Source organism: Nyctibius grandis, chromosome Z (genome assembly GCF_013368605.1).
Source record: "Nyctibius grandis isolate bNycGra1 chromosome Z, bNycGra1.pri, whole genome shotgun sequence".
Taxonomy (NCBI): domain Eukaryota; kingdom Metazoa; phylum Chordata; class Aves; order Nyctibiiformes; family Nyctibiidae; genus Nyctibius; species Nyctibius grandis.
The window spans coordinates 88,893,574-88,915,662 of NC_090695.1; the positions used below are offsets into that span (position 1 = coordinate 88,893,574).

Consider the following 22,089-nt stretch of genomic DNA (forward strand, 5'->3'; position numbering starts at 1 on the left):
TTTATCGTGTTTTTAATGTAATGACAGCCGTATTAAATCATATTCAAGGAATCGATAAAACTAAGCGCATAGCAGAAGTTGTTTTAATCAGAGATTAAAAGGTATGTTCAACATATGTGGAGTGCACACAGACACCTATGACAGACTGAGTAATGGCCACATAAGTTTGATTATTTTCTAATCATTTTTATTAAGAAACAAGTCTTCTCACAGACAGTATTATACTCCAACTATATAATTCTAACTTAGTTTCAAATAAAAGTAAGATAACTTTAATTAAATGATGACAGAGTTTAGGACTCAGAAGCTGAAAGAATAAAGAGTAATAAACTTTGAGTATGTTTTCTTCTAGTGAACTTTACCCTCAAGAGTTAAATTTTATTATTTTCCACAATGCCATACAGGTAACAGAAGCTGTGGGACTTGTACTTGCCTATAATGGCTTCTTTAACACTGGAGTCTACAGGAAGAATATTTTTTTCTACCAGTTCCATAGGGCCAGGCCTCTGAGCAATCTTCTCATTCAGATCATCTGCCAGCCGAGCTCTCTTCAGTTTCATCTGAGTGGCTTGTAGTGAAGGCTCTGCAAAGGTCTCTAAAAAGATATATTGATTTAAATATTCTGTTCCATTTTTTCTCTAATTTCATGACAAACAACATTGTTGTGTCTTTGTGATGACCATTCCCCTTTTATCAAAAGCAGGCAAGTATTAGTCTGAAAATTCTCAAATTAATATGCAAAAAAAAGATTATATGAATAGATGTTATTCATCCCCATGATCATTTTTTTCTATAAATCTAACCTCTTTTTTAACAGCAGTAATACTTTTGGTAAACATTTATATATGTCCAACAATAAAGCAAGAAATATGAAATAACACTTATCATAATCTGAAGACAGCATTTGCTGCTATAATGGTTTATCAGTGTGAGTTACGGCAAAGGTTTAATTAATCCACTGATTTTTTGGATTCTCTCTTGACAAACATCTTAAAAAGTTTACCTTTAAAAATAGTTTGTAGCACAAATTTGAGTCTTCAAAATTGAAAATTCACTGAAAGTATGGAGATAGTCTGTCAATATGGAAGTGATCTATCAATATGGAGACTCCTGTCTGGGTTTAGTATCCAAATGCATGTTTTGAAAACTAACGGCTCTTAAATTGACTTGGATTATGGTTATTTGATAATATCTCTATTTGGTAAGGTTGTGGTAAAACACAGTAATACAGCCTCATTCCTAAAAAGACTATTGTTTCAAATGACCTGAGCAATAAGAAAAATAACAAGGCAGGGTAAAAGTCAAGTTTATTAAAGATTGTTTGGGGTGGGAGGGGGGAAAGTACAAGGCTGTCAGGTTATTTTAGGGTATGAGTAGAAACTGAAGCAATATATACACTACATGTATATACACCACAGTATAATCACTGTTATAGAATAAAAGCAATATGCAATTGCAAACAAATACACAGTTGAGAATACTTTCACTGCCATAGATGTATCTATTATTATACAGATTTAGAATACAGATTACAACAGGCACTGTAGAAGCAGAGAAATAGAGCATAAAAACCTTTAGAAATACTTCTTATCAAAGCCTAATTCAGTTAGAAAACTGAGTGCATAACAGAAGTTCCTTCTAATAGCAGCTCAAAGGGTACATACAGCTGGGTACGTACCTTCGAGGATGTGCATTCTGACCAGCTCAGACCGGTCCGGCCTGCTGCGAATCTTGTGCTTCAAAAAATTTTCGGTCTTTAAAGAAATGAGGAAATAGCATTAATTACTGTTTACTAGAAAAATCAAAGTAGTTTGATACATTGCTGATGTCCAATCAATGAATATCTGCAGCTGCATTCAGACAGGTGGACATCGCTGTCAGAACATAGGTAGTAGTAGAGGGTTTGTTTTGTCTTGTTCTGTTTTTCTATCAGTTGAGCAGTGCTAATGAATTTCTATCTGCCCCACACAAGTTGGGAATGTGTCTGGATTTGATCCCATACTACCACACAAAATCACAATACTATAGATTTGCTACAGAAATACTGCACGAGCATAATTTACCCAAGGATCCTATCCTTAACTGGAGGTAGCTATGTATTACATTATGACCGTAATTTTATCCCCCCACCTTGACCTGAGGATTAAGAAAGTTCCTCTCAAATTTGACACCAGTATTTTATTTTAATGGATTCCTCCAAGATAAAGGCACATATTATTACTGTAATGGTAATCATTTTTTCTTGTACTCAGAGAATTTAGTATCACATACAACTGACATTAACATTTTCAGATGTTAATAACAAGTTCACACAAAGCAGTTTACCCTGGCTCGCTCCAGGCTCTTTATCTGCTCATGGAATGCAGCTGGACTTTTCAAAGCTGTGAAGGGAGAGTTAAGAGTTAAATTGACAGGAAGTGATTTTTGAAAGACATATCCTAATCAGTATGCTTGTATGGGTGTTTAACACCATCTCAGAGTTGTGTTTGCATCTGACCAGGCTTATATTTGTCTCATGCTAGTTATATTCACTTATATTTAACAGAGATGAGCAAAACTCCTATACAGAATACTTGGAATATTTGATTTTAACAGATGTTACCATGTAACAGTTAACTTTTTCACTATGTACACCGAGGTCTCTTTACCAAAACTGTTCCACAGTAGATATTTTATGAGGTAAGGTTTAGAATGCCAAAATACTGTTTCATTTATTCCAGTGTATTTACTATCTGTCTGTACCTCATACTTGCTGTTACTAGAGAACTGGACAGTCCCTTAAGAACTATTTGTGCTGATTTTTAAAAAAATTTTGTAGAAGCCCCAAATGTTCAGATTAGAAAACAGAATAATGGTTGGCTGCTAAATAGCCAAAAAGAGTAAAAAAACATGATTCAGCTAGAATTAATATGAACTGTAGAGTGCTTCATCTCAATTGCACTGTTGAAAGGAAGTGAAATGGCAGCAGGCACGATCCATCTTATTTGCCACACTTTTGGCAGAGATAAGATACTGCAAAACAAAATCTTTAACATTTTTTGACAGTTTAGAAGTTTCCCAGGTTTCACTCAAAAAAGAAACAGATCATTCCATTCCTGATGATAATAAACACTACAGACTGGGGAAGGTGAAGATGCTTTAACAAAGCAATCTGAAGTCTGTGCATACTCAGAAACCTTCGAGAAGAGATAGCTTTAAGATACTGTGCTGTCAAGCTAGAATTCACCAGTGCACACTGGGCTATATATAATAACTTGACATAATTTTGGTACATTTTCAATGGCTGGGGTTTCTGTTTGTTTTAAGAAAAAATCACTTTTCACAGTTGAATCTTTTGACAACTTGGACCTATCATCTTGAGCCCAGTCTCATCCCACACTATGCACTTATGGATTCTCAATATTATCTGTGCACCCCTCATTCTGAGGCCAGGCTAATCTCCAAAACAAGTCAGAAGATGTTATACTAAACAATTAGCGTAGTCATTGGGAGCCCAAGTGAAGGAACACCAAAACATCTCTAAGGAAAGAGTTAATTGCAGTTGAACTCTAGGTTACTAAATATCTGTATTCAGGGGGACCCTCTTGCGATTCCTAAATTGATTTTAGGTAGCATAAGTGCTGCTGCTGAAACAACCATCATCTCTAACAGATTGAAATCAATAAAGGAGAAAATGGGCTCTGGCAGTAAAGTGCAATTGCATAAAGCATGTCAATTACTTACTCTCAAAATAGAAGTGCTGTGAGTTCAGACACAGAAGTGTAACAAATATCCAAATTTACAAACATTATTTGCTTGTCAAAGCACTATGATCTGCAATTGAATTCCAGTGGTCAAACAGAGTTAGAGATAATAATGGTTTACTGAAGAACTGGTAACTTCTTGCATAGCTATCAAGGATGACAGGTAGCGAGGCCAAAGAGTCAGAACCTCAGCATTACAGAATCCTGAAATCATAAACACGTCTCCAACTGTATTTATGAAGTTGGTGACGTTGCTGCCTTAGTGAGACACTTCACACTAAGGTGATCAGCAGCATCTTAACGCTTCCAAAGACAGCATCTAAAGGCATTCATTGAATTTTTACCACTACATAATCTTTATTTTGGAAGAGAATACAAAGCTCTTACACCAATTTGGACAGTTTGCCAGACGTGGCAAGTTGATCGGGAACTTCTGGGAACTGGAAAAAAATGTTCTAAAACCAAAACAGTTTTTCTAAAAAAATCAGAAAGCCACTTCCCATAATCTTGGAAATGTATTCATGCTCAGAACGGCCTATGCACAGAAGCTTTTGCATTAGGTCATACGATCCAGTGTACGATGCCCAGCCTAATCCACTGCCTCACGTCCTGTAACATCACAGCTACCATCATGCAAGATTTGACATAGAAGACACGTCTGTTGGCACGAGTCACAACTTCCATGTGTCCTTTGTTTTTGTTTGGCAACCCTTGCCATCCTGCTCTTTAAAGACTGCTGGCTTTGTTATTGATGTCCACTCATGTATATAACTCAATTTATTTCAGTAAGATTAGTCATAATTTAAAGAGAGAAAATAAAAGGAGACTTAGACGATGTCTGCAAATCCTTGTGTTTTCATCCCAATGGCTATTTTAACTGAAACACTACGTAAGCAATGATGAATTCATGGTCATTTAGATTACCAAAAGGATCCCACAAGTCTTTTCAAATGATAACGTTATTTTTAATGACTCTCACAGAAATGCTTATCTTCATTATTTTATATATTCAGCTCATAATACAGTATAGTGATACAAATTACTAGAAATAATGTAAGTCTTACGTGGCATGATGCCCTGGTCCACCAGCTGTTCTCGCGTCCGTCTTTGTTGTAGCCTCAGCTGAAGTACTGACAAAAGAAAACAATCATTCATTCATATGTAAGCATACTAGCCCCCTGAAAGTACAAAAAAAAAAAACATTCAAAAGATACCACGTACTTCAACTTTAGAAATATTTTTCCTATATGTATTCAGACCTGACAGTAACCTCTAAGACCATCATTAAGGATCAACTGCTATTAATAGAGTTTGGAGTGATTGCTTCCAATCCCTATTTATATTGGAGTTTGCTGCTTTTTGGTCACATCTGATAAAGGGACTGTATTTCATACATACGTCCACTTTTCCTATCAGCTAGGCCTCCTAAGAGCTATTAAGTATACATCTAAACCTAGGTGTTTTTTTTTTTTTTCCCCTTGTAACACTACTCTTACATAATAAGATTCAAGAAAACATAGTGAGGTATGAAGAGTTTATACCATAAACTGCAACACGTAATGATTATATAGCCTTCTTACATGTCTTAAACCAAACTTACATGACTGCAGAAGCTGAAATAGAAATTATGTTTGCAGAACATTTTAAAAGAAAAGTTGTATGTGTTTGGTTGATCATTTTTGCTTAAGGATTTCTTTTTTTAAATATAAAGGCTTATTGTACATTGAAATAAATCTTGCTGAAACACCAGAGACTGAAGGGAAGCCAGATTTTACCTGGCTTATTTAAAAACACCAAGGAAGTAATACAACCAGGAACAGACCTTATCCTCTCTGAGGACATGAGAAAATGCTGTTTTCCTGATTGAGATATGTGTTATCATAATTATTTCAAGGACCAAATAAATCCAATACTGTCAAATTTGGAAAAAACAGTTTCAGAGGTAACTTCTTATGTTTCATTACATTTAATAAAATGTACCAAGGTTCTCATCTTATTTTTACTGTAAGAATAACCAATGTGACACACATTAAGTACTATAACAGGAACTGCACAAAACCTGGGGGAGGGTATAGTCATAAAGGCCTCGTACTTCCAAAGATTAGGGCTTTTTTGTAAATGTTCCCAGAAAGGAAAAAAAAAAAAAAAAATAGTTTTTTTCTTCTGTTCCCTTCCCCTTGTTTCTGTATCAATTTATCACAGTGCTTCGTTATTTCTTAGACACGTATAACCATTACCCTAATGTGAAACTTCATCTTGTGAACAAGAGCTGGTCAAGATGCTTGGTCAAGAGAAAAATACATTAAAGATGTAATATTTACATTCTTAAATTCTGCCTTGATAGCTTATTATTGATGTATAATTATGACATGCTGTTCCCATTGTATTTCACAAGGAAGCAAAACAAATTAATGCATTGTCCAAAACATCAAAATGAATGTAATTTCTAAAAAATTAGGCTAAGGACAAAGTTAATTGTTTTCAGAATTTAAAAGGAACCAGCTTATTTCCTGTTCTACAGTACAGGAAGGATATTCCTCTGGCTAAACCATTAAGACCGGGAATAGCAAGTCCTGAAAACAAGGACATTATTTTCTTGTCTCACACAAACATTGAGAATTTAAATACAAACATTTCAGGGCTGTGGCACAGCAGTTCTGTTGAGACTTTACAATATTGATACACAAGAATTACAAAGGACAGAGACAGGAGAATGCAAAAGTAACAACAGTAAAATGTAAATTGATGGAAAGTCATTCAAAATGTATTGAGTTCCTCTGGAAACCTGAAAATACCTGCTTTAAGTAATGAACTGTATTTTCCAAGTAATAGTAAATGACTATAAAAAAGTTAATTGAAGTATTTTACAATAGTTTGAATGTTTTATTTTTGGTTTTCCTTAAGTTCATGTGGCTCCAGGTAAGCCACGACCTCTTCTTACAGCATCTCTTAATAGTAGATGCAAACTTGTGCGGCCTGAAGTCATGAACCAACTCAAACGGTGCTGTTACTCCTTTCAACAGCGCTTCCTAGGCTGGGTTTGGCAGCGTAGTATAGATAGCTGCATACTCCCAGCAAGTTCAGACCATGCGTAGAGAAAGTTAAATCTTTCTGTGGAAAACCACATGGGTTTCTAAGTCCAATTGGTCTGATCTGCCCCCAAAAATGCAGATAAGTGTGTTGAAACACATGTTTATGCAACTGTACATGCAACTTCAAAAATCCACAAGCTTTATACAAGTGTGAATTAAGAAAAATAATGTATTGGGTCAGGACTCAGCCCATTCCTACAGAAAACTTCAAGAAATGCACATTTCAATGGAAATGCATTTAAACATACAATATAATGTTACGATGTTAAGCTTCTATCCCTGAGGCTACCTCTAAGAATTTCCTCCTGCACTAGCACAAAGCACTGAGAAATTCACTAACTGGTGTGGTGTTTACAGGAAAGCAAAAAACTCTGATGTGTTTTTGTTTTGGATTCTATTGTTTACAACTGTAAAATCAAGAAAGCTGGGAGTTAGTCTTAAAACTAAACAGGTAATCCCTTTAAATAAGTTTTACCCATCCAAATGATGTGAGAGACAATTTATAAACAGCATGGCAAGACTACTGTATTTCAGACCCAATATTTTTGGTCTTGAGTAGATTAAAACTTGACTGTCTTCTGTTCTTTGCTCAAACTATGCTTCCTTTTACACAACTAGGAAGCCATGGAAAGGGCTGAAAAGCATGTCCTGCTCTGGGCAGGAATCTCATCCCTGCCATACAGCTATATTTGGTCCAAATTTACACTGCACTTAAATATGGCTTTCTTGGAACACGAAACACACTACAATTGTGTCTACCAAATCTTTTACCTAGTTACAAGTCAGTTTTAAACATACGTCTCTTCATTGCAGGCTCAAGGTCTTCAAGAAATATGACCTGCTCCAACATCAGTTATGTCCAGAGTAGAGCTGATCTATGTCATCAGACACAGTAAGTAAATCAGAAATAGTATTTTTTTCAATTCCATCATCTGGAACGCAGTGGATCAACAAACAAATGCTGGTAATATTACAACAGGTGCAGGAACGTTACCACTGATGTAAGTCATCTACCGACATATGACAGGCAAGTCATCTATTAAGAAAAAACATTTGTGGTACGTGGTATTTCTGATTTCTAATATGCTTTTTACTCAGACTTTCTTTTTTTACTGGGGTTTATCATAAACCCCATTTTGTAGGTGTAGCTGGTTCAGGTATGGCTACCTAAGCATCGTTAGGATGGTGCTTTCAGATACTAGCAAACAGAAGTGGGAAAGTTAAACACTTTCAAATTGACCTTCACACTACAGAATGATCACACAGTTTTCCAGAGTTGATACCAACAAACTGAAAGCCCTCACTAATTTACCAACTTGGACAGCTAGCTAAATTGGAAAATTATTTTGTAGGAAGTGCATACACCATCTGCTCTATGAAACCTACTACAGACAACAGATACTTCTTCATCTTATCAGACTTGACTTACTTAAAATTCTAAAGTAGTATCACTGCAATCTCAAATGTGATGTGCAAAGTCTTTGTGCAGGAAAAAATAGCTTGATAGTGGTTTTTTTTTAAGAAATTAGTTTAACTGTTAAAATTACATAAAAAGTGGCAGAGTTTTATCAGAAATCTATTATTTTTTAATTAGAGATCTGGCTTTCCCAGATTCAGATATTGACATGACTCTCAGACCAAGGTTTTTCATCTTTCGTAAGAAAAGGATCAGACTTCGATTTGGCATTCCACTACACCAAGACAGATAATGCTCACTGTTAGGTCATACAGTTGGACTGAACAGTCTAAACACATCCCACCAGTTCAGCATTTAGTAATTATCACATTTTAATTTTTCATTGGCAAGTGTATGGGAAGAAAAATCAGAAAGGCCTCACGCTGCACTTTGCCAATACAAGTAAGCTAAATAACTACTCCAACACTTCTAATACGTATTCCCCTCTATTTCCCTAAAGTATACTTTAAAAAGAATCTGCCTGAGGTACATTCAAAGCTGTTGAAATTTATCTTAGAAAAAAACAACCCACCAACCAAACCACCCCACAAACAAAAAGCCCTCAAAAAACAGTGTACCAAAGTGTCTGTGTCAAGGTCCTGTTTTGAACCCTCTTTCAACAGCACTAGTAGCATGGAAGTGTCAGGAACATACTGTGTGTGTCCAAAGAGGGAGATACTTTGAACACTGTGAGCACACTGGTATTGACTTGGTGAGTGTGATGGAGTTCCTGCAGCTCCCTGTTAGCGCTATCCAGCATGATGTGTGTCAGAAAGGGGGAAAGGCTGTGCCTCCCTCTGACATCACCCTCGCATACAGCCCTACACCGTGGAAGCATCAACACTGTAAAAACATACCCCAGTGGATGCGTTACTTATGTTTGTGGCTGATGCGATTTCTATCAGTTCCTGAAAATGAATGCTGCTTGGCCGTGGCCATGATAGGTGGTATTCGCCTAGGAAATGGGGGAGGGAGACTAAAATAAATCAATTCGGAAAAAAATAGTGGTAAAAAATGTAGGTAGCTTATCTCTTATTTTCCAACTGGTTTCAACTAAGTCTTTAATGAACATTAATTCCAAATGTAGATGATGAGAAGCCCTGCTACATAATTTATGAATGTATTATATCTATGATTTGTGGCTTCAGTTATGATCAAACATTTGGCTTAAGCTTTGCAGAAGGAGTAAAAACTGACCCATATCCTAAACAATGTGTAGTCTTAGAAGAGGATATGCAGTGGACTATAGCAGAAGGATGAGAAGAGCAGTAAGAATGTAACTGCACATAAACCATATGCGCTCAGGTGTGAAGCTTTAGCATTTTTTAGCAAATACATATATATAATAAATAGTTATTGTCTCTCATAACACTACTTGCCTACCCATCATCTGTTAACCTACACCGGACATCGCAAAGCAAATAAGGGATGATTTTGAAGTTGTCCCATGTATATCCGGACAAGTCATAAAAACTGTGAGAGGACTGAAAAAAACAAGAGATATAGAAGATATAGAATGTGCGGTTATTCACTTATTAAATAAATATCAGGAACTTATAAATTACATAGTAAAGAAAGGACAGCCTCTAGCATGACTAACAGGGAAGCACTGCAGGGGGAATACTAAAGAAGAGATGACTCATAGTTAGAAAGATGGTATCAGAAGATAATCATTAAAGATTTTGACTTGACCAGAGCAAGGCGGTTAAACAGAAACAAAGTTGGATGAAAACTAGATGCTTGCTTTTGCAATCAACTCCAAAATTAAGAAGGTTAAAAAGAGTTTGGTGTCTCATTTTTTTTTGTTTAAATAAATATGAAGCAGTTGAACGCATTACTAAAGAAAGTTTCTAAATAGAAAGTAATTGTGACTAAAAACCCTAAATATATTATTTTTAAAAGTTGAAAAGCTGAAAAAAACTTTTCCTTTTCCAAAGCAAACAGATTCGGGAAGAAGCTAATATTTATATCTCAATAAAAGACATAAGAACCTAAGTTACTTCTAGCCCCCACAATGACAAAAAAGTAAAAAGCAGAGATGTTTCTAAGGAAGAAATGGTAACACCTGTACATGAATTACATAGCTACATCTAGTCAAAGAGGATATCTGGCTTACAGGTCTGCGTGTCAGAGCAAATGGTCATACTACAGTCACTAATGACCTTTATATTATCATTGTAGTTAGACGGACTGAGCCCCCAACTGAGCAGAAACAAGTTACAGACAGACTTGTATCTTTATACTGGAGATGAACCTCAAGTGGGGATAAAGGAAGGGAATAGGAATGAGGTTTGTGAAAGCTCAAAAGGAAATGGGGACCCACAAAAAGCAGCTCAAAGAACAGCCAGAAAGATAGGGAAGATGGGAGTCATGCAGACTGAATCACAAGATTTCAATAAGGAAAATGTGATGAAATTATCTTCAACGACAAGAATGAACGATGTGAGAATGGAGCACAGCTTTGCACTTTTGGCAAAGAATTGCTGATTTAAGTGAGAAACTCTATAGAATAGAATGTGGGCTGGTTTAAATCTAACGTAATTAAATCTAATGCAGACTTCCCTTATCATATATACAGAAATCTATACAGCCAGAGATTTCAAAAACAGTCACTAACACAACAAAGAGGTAAATCTAATAAGGACAGATGAGATAGGATGACACAACTTCCAAAAAAATCTAAAAACCACTGAGGCATTAGCCAAACTTATTATACTTTACTATTTGTTCTAGTGCTTGGGGGGGGGGTTGATGGTTTGGTTTTTTTTTTTTTCCTTTATTACAAAGAACCAGACAAACCAATGTGGAGTATTTCTATATAGCAGTAAATTTTATAAAGTTAATGCCCTCTGTTTTCAAACAGTCGTACTGTTCAGGTTCGCATACACTATGCCCTAAAGGGGCATAAAGATTAAGAATAACCAAAACACGCAGATCCTCAGTAGCTTGCTGAAGCACTGTGCTGGTTTGAATGCAAGAAAGCTGGCACAAATAGGCACTTAAGTAAGTACACATCACATTCTGGATAAGACCCTTTGAAAGGTAAGAAATGCAGAGCAGTCCAGTCAGGTCTTACTCAGTGTGAATGGTAGAATAAGTGAAAATAAAGTGTATTATTAAATCACTTAGAACGAACAGCTATTATCAAAGTTGAGCAAGTGATTTCTGTTACAAATCTGTAATTTGTATCCTGTGGAAAAGATGTCTCAAAGTAGTACTATATAATCACAAGCACTGGAATGTAAAGAGGCCAAAAATAAATTGATAGTTGTCCTGCAGGAACAATGCTATCTACACTGATTGACAAGCTTTCACCACTGCTTCTTGTCTTGAAAAAAACCAGAACTCGTACTGTGCACAGTTCCAGCACTAGTAATTCCACATCTAACACAGTTAATTACATAGCTTATTAATTTAAAATAAAATTTAAATGTTATCTTTTTATAAAGGTACTATGAAACACCAAATAGCTGTTGACATTTAACACTTACACAGATGAAACAGACCCTAAACCATCGAGAAGGGGTTCATTAGACAGCATAGAGTTCTTTCAAATGACAGCAAGAAAAAAAACAATGCATTGAGACTTTTTTATGTTCTGTATGTAATCATCTCATTATTTCTTCCAAAGTTAAAATACAGTGGATATTAGCTATTTAAGCCCTTAAAACTGCAAGTGAAAATGGGAAAATGTAATGTCCAACATTCCTGCATACTCCCTTGGAAATTTCCAAGAGCAGTAGAAGCTCCAGTGCAGGCTGCTAGGCTGGCTGCCATGGAAACAGTGCTGGAAACAGGGCCGTTTCTTTTAAAGTAAAAGCTGTTACACAGAAAGCCCCCGTTTCTTTCTGCCAGCTTAGAACAGCTTTTATGCAGCCAAGGTCTCTAATATTGAGGTTGAAACACAGAGCAATAGATGTTAACAACGGACTTTCTCGTTGCAACGAAGCACTGCTGCAGGAGATGAACTATTCTATTGTATCCTCGATCTGAAGTAATTTATAACTAGTTATTTGGCATCAGGACTGTAACATTGATACAAGTATATGAAAAGCAGGGTGCCAGTAAAGTAGAAGGGAGTATGTTATCTGATGGTAGGTGGATTATACAAGCAACGTAAGCATCAGCTTTTTGTTAGAATTCTGGACCAACCTCTGGACCAACAGCACGGGGTGGCAGTTACAGAATTGCAGAAATAGAGTATCAAGTACTTAACTCTGTGCCTCTCTCAGTTGTTACCCTTGCACCCCCAAACTCCATCTGCTTGGACTTAAAAGTTTATATGGCATTTTCTAAACAGCATAATTTACACTAAGTTAACCTTCCAGAGACAGATGTTTTGCTTTCTCCCGAGCTGTGATTGTTTCTCCCTCAGCTCTATATGGGGTGTTCTACTTTATTTATAATTCATTAAATGCTTTATTGAGACAAAAACGTTTATTCTTTTCAACTAATATTTGTTCTGTGAATAAAACCAAAAATTTAATAAACTGCATGTTTTGTATAGTAAGTAAAAGAAAGAGCAGGTGATGTGTAAGGGACACATTTCAGGAAGGTTACAGAATATGGTAGCTAGTTTGCACCTGGCATTACTCATCCCACATGTCCAAAGTCAGAAATTTGGTAATACGGCGTTCTTTTTATTTATATGGCTTATCAAAGGAGGAAGGAAGGAGAGGGAAAGGCCATGAAAATATTTAGCTACCTGTAATTTGTTGGAAATGATTCTAAATAAGTTGTACAGCATTTTAAAGATAAAATGCATTTAATATTGTGGTAGTCACGTCCCATCAGCCTGAATATGGTGATACAGTATGCTCAATACTTTCAATTTTAAAACAAAAATAATTCATCATTAAAGAAATGAGACATCATCTAAACATGAGTGAATATGTTATATTGGGTTCAGTCTTCAAAATTTTCACATATGCCAGGGTATAATTTAAAAAAAAGAAAACATTTTACTTATTTTTACTTGTTTTTATAAAAAAATCCCTTCCTTACTTTTAGATACTTTTAATGTTCTTTTTCCATTACTGGGGATGTGATTTTTCTGCTAAGACTATATCCAAAATAATTAAGAAAAGGGAAACAGCCTCTGATGCATACTCATTTTAAGCAATTATTCAGTCATACTTTTATTTCAGCTTAGAAATGTTCTGGATAAATGTAAAGCATGTGAGTGGAGACAGTATACTGAGGGCCATTTCAGATAATCTCTTCAGAATTCTGGAGGGAAATCCTGCAAGACCTCCAAATCTTTCAAATTATACCACTGTGATTTAAAGCTTTTGTCTGTAAGCCAGTAATAATGTACACATAATTGTTTCCAGAAGTAACATCATCATACTGAAAGCAGAAAATGAAAAGCTAGATGGGAAAGATACCTAAATGTAAACTGAACATTTAAAACAAAACTATAAAGCATAACAATATCATCAACTGAGAAGCCTAAATGACTGGGATATAGGACAATCTGTATTGTGTCCTATTGCTATGGAACATGTTGCTTAGAAACAAGCCAGAACATACACGAGCCTCCAAACAAATTATCGGAATCTCTGCTGGAATGAATATACATACAGGCATGTGTATGTAAAAAGCAAAATCTATACTTTTCACAATTCTGTTTAAATCTTTAAAATGAGAAAAATCATTACCATCTTGGGTGGAAAGTCTGAATAAACTAAAGCTTACATTTCAAGTAGTCTGTAAAATTGCATACCTTGAGTATATTTAAGAGTAATTACATTTTCTAAATCTGCAAGTATTCCTCTGCTTAGTACAGTCTTCTGATTTTTTAAAAAGTAATTTGCATTTCCTCAAATACTACTATCAGCCAAAAAGTGTTCTGTCAAGGGACTCGTGAAACTTGGATTTAAATTCTACATCTACTACGGACCTGCTGTGTGATAATTTGGAGCATATTACATTGAATAATGACAGACGATTTCCAGCAAAGCCCTCTAGAGAAGGTACTACCTCCATTTTCCATGCTTTTCCTAGGCACAGAAGGGCCAGCAAACAAAATGCATACCCAAGCAGATCCTCCAACTCACGAGATTACACATTAATTCAAAACACTGAGGAAGGTGGATTTACACTAAGATGCCTGACTGCAAACTGGGATGTAAGCAATGGCATTGTGTCAAGTCTGCTATGTAGACAACATCAGATTTCTGCAGATGCTTGCTCAGTGGATGAGTCAGATTGCTTACAGTGACAGCAAAGTTGCTGCATTAAGAAGGACTTTGCATTAAAAAGGCTGAGGTACATACATGTTTTGTTGGATGCTTTGTGAAAGAAAGAAGAAACCTCCAGCACAGCAACAAAGCAGACTATGGTTTCGTAACATAATATGATCTAAAACAGGATTACTGATGAAAAGACAATGGTCTCTTCCTCCCTCCAATCCCAGCTGCTTCTGTTGCATCAACGCTGTCAAAGATGCAGCCTGTCAGGTCAGTGTTCTGATCTGGCTGAAAACTAACACTACTGAAATAAACAGCCCTCAGTAGTACCTGTTCACTGATCCTACTCACTTTAGGGTTGCATAACTACTAATGCCAACACAAGAAAGAGGCTGGCAGTAAGCAGCGTAGGACTGGATGAGACTACACCTACTTTTGGCAGCAGCAGTCTTAATCCTAACCCTTTATAAAACCTTTAAGAAATCTTGTAGTTGCTGTAGCAAGTTTCCTTAGAACTCTTGGTTAGCCACTGTATCCTCTAATTCTATACAGATTACATACAAGATCAAATTAATACACTGTGGTCTTGGTTTATAAAAGTATTTAAGAATGTGTTTATTAAAATGTGATTATCATATATTTATTATTCATTTAAGTGCTGCACTGAAGAAGAAAATTTTGCAAAGTGCTGATATACTTCTAAGACATACAATTATTCCACTGTCATTAAAGAGACTGTTTATAGTACATACATAAAGTTAAAAATTTAACAGAGCCTCACAGAATCAGTACACTGAATTCATAGTGCTTCCTTTATTAACTAGGATGACAGGAGTAATAGTTTTTTTCAGTATTTTTCTCATCATCTGTGTCTCAAGAAACATACCTGATAGACTGCCTTTGATAAGGCATCATAAAAACACCTCTAAACACCATATAACAAAACTTAAAGCTTAAAAAGAAAAAACCCAACAAAAAACCTAACAAAATCAGCAAACCAACAGTAGAATCTAAGTCTAACACGCCACCGCGGGAGAGCAGTAGAGGTCAAGGGTATCACCAATACTCAACATGCCAGCAATAGCAGGAAATCTGCTAAATAAACAATTCTCATGCAATATTGATTTGATTGCAGGGGAGGAAGGGAAGAAATCCTTCCTGACTGAATCTGGTAATTTATTAACCAGACAGAATAAAGATATTTCCAGCAAGCACCTGAGAAATCCCTGTGCTTTACTCATTCCACCCTGTATCCTGTTTCTAGCACTTGCCAGTCGCCAGTTCCTCTCAAAACAGTAAAATTAAAAAGCAATACAAATCCAGGAAAGAAATTATGTTTCAAGATGGAAAGAAAATTTCCTTCCTGGTTAGATTTTTTTTTTCCTTACAGTAATCTGCAGGCAACTAGTAACTTTGAAGCTCACATTAATATATGAAAAATATGGTGCAAACAAACTGGGATCCAATCTCCTTTTAAATCTCCACCTGAGATAGGACCATACTGATGTGTTTCACCAATTTAATACTGTGTCTTCAAGAGTTCTGCATGGTCATACACTCTTGCAGGAGCTCATCAGTCTTTATATTAAAACAATTTAGGGTACAAGGCAAGACTTCCTAAATTCACTTCACTCCTTAGTTAGAAACCTTCTAATCTGCAACCTAAATATATTTCTAATTCCTAATATATGCATTGTTGATGATACTCTTTCTTACTAACTGTATGCACAATGATGTCCTGATCTCATTCAAGACTTTTCACTTGAATTTTCTAAATGTTTTGGCCACTTACTTGACATTAGAAGTCAATGGTACAGGCATTTCTGAAAAAGTTGTTCAGTTAGCACTGTATTAGCCTCAGAGCCAAAAAGGATTTTTGTTCCTTGCTCATACAAAATTTTGATAAAACAGATACAATTAAGAACTGTTTCCACAGAACAGACAACACGTAACAATAACATATGAGCTGTTCACAAGAAAGTAGGGTAATTAAGAGGATTTCCTCCTGTGCTATAGAATGCTATAACATGTATCTTCTAAAAATATTTATTAGCCTAGGTAAAGAAAAAAATTCATCCTTGTAATCTAACCTTCCAATGCACTTAATATTAATTTGCTGAAGACAGTGTTGGGATTTGTGTTTACATCAGAAGTCTCTTTCCTTATAAAGAAATACTAAGTAAAAAAAGAACTGCACCTAACAATTCTTGTAATGTACTCATTGCTGAAATAAGCACACTGTACTATCTCAGGAGTTTTAAATTTATCAAACCTGTGCAAAACAGCTTATGAAGCAAAGGCTGTAGCACCTTCTGAATTACTTGACCTAGTCTACGTACTTCATCTGGGTTTGCCAATAGAATTATATTTTCAATTTTTGCAGTTTTAACAATTCACAGATGGTATTCATAACTATTTTTGTGTCCTAACAAAAGAGGGTTGATGATTCAGGTGGCAAAACCAGTCACATCATTGTTTGAATTAAAGGAGAAAGAAAGGGCAGGGGGTCAGGGAAGAGAGACAGAATGCCACAAGCTAATTTAGAATATACTGTTCTGTAAAATAAGAAGTGTTTTAATGATATTTATAGTATTATTTAAATAGGATGAAATTAACAACTGCAACTGAATTTTAAAAAAATCTACAAAATACCTGAACTACATGTTTCATAACATTATAAACTGAAAAGCTGAAGCTGTTTTAGTCTCTCTAGATGCAAATCAAGCAGATTTGCAATCTTTTCAACAATTCATTCTATATACAAGAAAGGAAATGTTCGTTTTTTCTAAGCTTTAGAAGGAGGAAGGGCTGGAAGAGGAGATCCTGTAGTCATTCACACTCAAAAAGAGGTTCATTATTCTAATTATTAGGCTGCCAAATGTAGGAGAGAGAAAAGGATAAGCAATATTCACCAGGGAAACGTGAAAATGGAGAACAGGTACTAAAACAGAGAAAAGGAAGCAAAGACGGTGATTGTGGAAAACAATTATATTTTCTTTTATGCACTGAATAGTTTAAACTAAAATATTCATGAATTTAGACTGGAAGAGTGTCCCATAATTGCAGGTTTTTTGCTACTCTGACAGACCATCATTACTATAATATACATTCTTTCATCCACTTTCTACGTAGCTGACATATCCCAAAAAGACCGAAGATAATGATTACCGTGGTTACTTATTAGCCCGCCTACACTATCCACCATGCTTGTTTTTTCTGGTCTTTCTCCCCTTTATTTCTTGGTAGCTTAGATTAGTTAGGGGGTTTTTCCTACAGTACTTCCCATAACAGTATGCTTACTCCTCTGTCCCTCTCAATTTCCTTGCCTTCTTTCTTTGTCCCTGTTGCCCCGCAGAGCTTCAGAGGTAGGAGCAGCAGGTTTAACTGGGCCTGTTTGGAGATGCCAGGCAAACACCATGAAAAAGAAGCCACTGTTGGCCCTTTCTCTTCAACTGCTGTCGTTCAGTACTTTCCCACAGTAAAGGAAGCAGAACTGTTACGCTCCCAGCCACAGCCCCATGCATCCACACTCAATTTATTATTATCTATCTTTCCAATCAGTAAGAAACCTTTGGTATCAGTACATTATATAAAAAAAATCAGTGTTTTCTCTAGACCTAACTTAGAGATAAGTAAAGGGTTTTTAAAAATAAACTGACAGTTACTGAATTCAATAATGAATATGGGCTTTTTGCTATTTTAAACATTATTAAGATCCAAATTTAAAAACAAACGAACAAAACCCCAAAACAAACCCAACATTTAAATTCTGAGAAAGGCACGATCTCATGTCTTGCCACAACACCAAGGAAGAAATCTTTGAATCACCAGACAATCCAGAGATATCTGGAGTAAAAGCCAAGGCAGAGTGCTATGAAAGGAATGAAGGGATTTTGCCTACTACAAATACGGTTTGTTTCTGATTGATTAAGAAGTGGGAGTTTGAGTCTTGAACTGCAAAGAGCCTGGGACGTTAACACACACCAGTTAACAAACTGTCCTGTGCAGGGCTGGCAGCTGATCTCAGGAGGTCTCTTCCTTCTCCTCCTTAACACAGGCCAGCTCGAAGAATACCTCCAGCTACGAGTCAGACAACTTCCATGTCTCAGCAGTATTATTGCCACAGCCCAACAAATACTACTTGAAATAAATCTGGTATAGTATCATTTTTCAGCTTTAAATAACGCTGCAAAAATCCTCAGACTATTGCTATTTTACAGACTAATGCTTGTGCTTTGTATCAATTTAATGCACAGCCTAAAACCAATCATTTAAGGAGACATAACATAATTTGAAAAGCATACATCTGGAAAGCAGAGTCAAATCTAATTTAAGTATGAGGGGAGAAGGGAATCCTAGAGAAAGACAACTGAGAAAAGCACTGTTTAAAATGAGGTCGTAATACATGTCTAAAACTAAAGGTTTGTGCGGTTCTGTTTTTGATAGTGTCATATTTAATGACATTTATTTCATTATATTTATTTCAATAGTAATATTTTGAAGAATTCTGTGCAATATTTACAGGACAATTTTAGAGTACTTCATGAATTCAGCACTAAATGCTACTCTGAAAAAGAGTACTTAATAACTCATTTTTCTTCAGGCTACAATTTCTATCAAGCTATTATTGTTATGTTAATAGTCTCAGGTAAATTCTAAGCTTAGCTTTTAAAAATTTTTTTAGAGGGAAAACAATACCTAATTCAATGTACAAAAATTCTTCCTGACATACAGCATTACACCACAAATGCTGGTGAACTGAATCTGCCCAGTACTTCTGCATTTTCTGTCCCCAACCAGCAAGTGACTGACCTTCCTTGAGACTTTTCTGGCTGTTCGCCTCAAGGCATTCCTTCTCCTTCAGTGGCTTAACATCTCCTGCAGGTAAAATCTCAGAAAAGCCCTGTTGCTGCTTCTTGGAGCTATCGATCATGATGAGAATCCTTTAGAATGGCAACATCCAGCACAGGAAAAAAAAAAATATTAATTTGTCACCAAGCAGTACACTGCTTTCCCGAACACTGCTTCCAGGTCCTTTCTTCTAATAAATGAGCAATTTCGCCTTGGTGCAGCCGCAAGCAGCCATGATCCTTCACTTTCCAGGCTGACCTGCAGTACGCTCAGGCTGCTTTGGAGCCTGCGACTCCCTCAGACAGCAGGCACAGAGTGTGTAAAGCACAACTCCCAAATCCCACCTCTTTTCCTAGACAACCACTCCCCCTTTTCCTTTAGTTACGCTTGCTTCCTCTGCACATTTGTGTTTCAATATGCAGCTTGATGGTCAATCATCTGACAAAGAATGAGTCAAGCAGTTAAAAATAAATCCAGCAGTTGCTGAAGGAGCAGCATTCGCTGATACCTAAGACAAACTACTGCTGAGGACGCTCTCCCTTTTTCCCTTTCCTTCTCCCTTCCCCCACTACTCTGAACACTGCTGCAGGCAGCAGAAATACTTTATGTTTGCCTGACTGGCACATTCATTACTCATTAAGTTTCACCAGTAAACAAAGCTGCACATTGGCATTTGAAAAAGTTATGTTGAGGAACCTTCCCACCTGCCCCAGCCCCAGGTCTTGTTTCAGAGACATTTATCTAGCAGAGGTAAGTGGGAAAACCAGTGATTATTTCCATGTCTTTCCTTGCAGTGTAAGAAAGATTCTGTTCCTTGTTTTAAGTAGTCTTTTATTATTTGCCTTTTTGCATTACAGTTACACATCTCATTATTCCCAGCAGTTTAGGAGTATTTCCTCCCACAGCTTCTGATCTGCCATTCTCTCCAGCATATCCCATTTATCTTACATGAGCCATCAACTTCAGTGTCCACCTGGAAGATTTTGGGGAAATAGATCCCCTCTAATCATCTGGCATCGGCCATGAGGGAACAGTCACTACATGTTGACAAGTAACTCTAGCAGGTGCTTCTTCCCGTCCCTTTGGCCTAAAAATGCTATCATTATACGTATTTTGCGCATCTCTAGTTCATATTTAAAATCCTTCAGCCTGAAATTATAAAGGACATCTCCACTCAGAAAAACTGTTTCACTTTTATGGCATCAGATTTGAAAAGATCTATCTACAATAACAAACACCTGATGCAGAATTTTTAAAAGTGGAAACTAGAAAAAAAAAATCTTGCCTCTTTGGATCTTTCTACAAGACAATGATTCAACAGCGACTCTTCACCTTAACAGTGCACTCCCGGGGGCAAGCAATTGATGCCATGGTGTGTGGGGCTGCGTGACAGATCCAGGAGGACTTGAAAGCCTCTCCCTATCTTCCTACTGCTGGAAGAAGGGAGACCTAGATCTGCTCAGAACTGCAGGTTCAAAGGAGACGTCAGCTTACTAGGCCATATCTTGACACAACTTCTTGACACCTAAGGAGCTGAAAATACAGGCAAAAGAAAAACTCTTGCAGCACAAATGATTTGAGGCAGCTCTCCCAGCCTTTGATTTGTTGTTTGCACATCATTTGTATAAAAATTATCAGCTTAAATTAGATTTTGCTTAAACACAAATTATAGACTATTCCAATACATCTGCTTTTGCAGTGATTTTTATTGAACACAAGGGAAAAAAAACAGACCTTGGAAGAACTCCTTCATAAATCAACTTAACTTCCTCACTGCATGCAGCCAGAACACTTGCTATCCATAGGAAACAAAATTACCGTTGAGAAACTCCACACATTTGGAGGGAAAAAGCCCAAAACAAACAATACAAACACATACTGCTTAAGCAACCTATATGAAAATCTGACACAGTCAATAAATAGAATCTTACACAGTTAAGGATATACCAGATTATAACTCTACATTTTTCTTATACCAACAGAGAAGTTGACAGTTTGGATGGATTAAGTATATTCTAACAGTATAACAATATGTAACAGCAGAAATGGTTTTATGGGAGGGGTACAGTGCATTTCACACATTTTCTGAAAAAATGGTAGTTTGGTCTGAAGCAATTTCAAAATGATTCAGAGAACAGAGTATTTTGAAATTAAAAAAATCATCATACTAATAAGGAAGTCTGTAATTAAAGAACCCAAGAAGTAACACATTTTCCTTCAAATGTCTGAAGGTAGCTCTATCCATTCCTATCTGTTTATAGTGCTTTATACAAATTAAGAGTGTCCAGTGCTGAAGTGAATGCCGGATCACAGTAGTAGCAGTTGGGTAACAGCAGTTCAAGCCTTCATAAGTGTTTCTCACCTGTTCAGAAGGATGAGCTTTAGTAGCATGGAATGGCTGCTATCCACTCCCCTCCTTTTTCAAGGGTACCCACTCCACAGCAGACATTACAGAAACAAATATGCTTACACTTCAGCCACTTGGAATTAAGCCTTACATTTTGCTTCAAATTCACCTCCTAGTTCAATACAAGCTAACACATAGATTAATATTTTCAAACACCTTTAAGAAGTCTGATCAAAATCTCAACAGTAATTTGCAAGTAACTTTATGAAGAAAAGCAGGAATCACAAAATTTATGGAAAATAAGAATGATGAAATTCTTGTGCAGACTAGGAGAGATGAATGGTCAAAATGATGCTGCATGTTTTCCATGTAAGCAAATATTGTAGTTACCAATAAATGCTATACAATA

The 22,089-nt window shown here is 36.3% G+C and overlaps 1 protein-coding gene across 3 annotated transcripts in view; it reads right to left on the reverse strand.

Moving 5' to 3' along the window:
- Window positions 1-22,089, reverse strand: part of MRTFB (myocardin related transcription factor B) — a 74,400-nt gene that overhangs the window by 23,994 nt on the left and 28,317 nt on the right. For 2 of the 3 annotated variants that reach the window (XM_068423731.1, XM_068423730.1), the window contains exons 4-7: window positions 4,808-4,873; window positions 2,326-2,381; window positions 1,679-1,754; window positions 434-595 (exon numbers count right to left, since the gene is read on the reverse strand). In XM_068423731.1, coding sequence (XP_068279832.1) covers window positions 434-595; window positions 1,679-1,754; window positions 2,326-2,381; window positions 4,808-4,873 — 360 coding nt within the window. Of the gene's footprint in view, window positions 1-433; window positions 596-1,678; window positions 1,755-2,325; window positions 2,382-4,807; window positions 4,874-19,294; window positions 19,585-22,089 lie in introns of those variants that run through there. The other variant, XM_068423732.1, reaches the window with a different exon arrangement.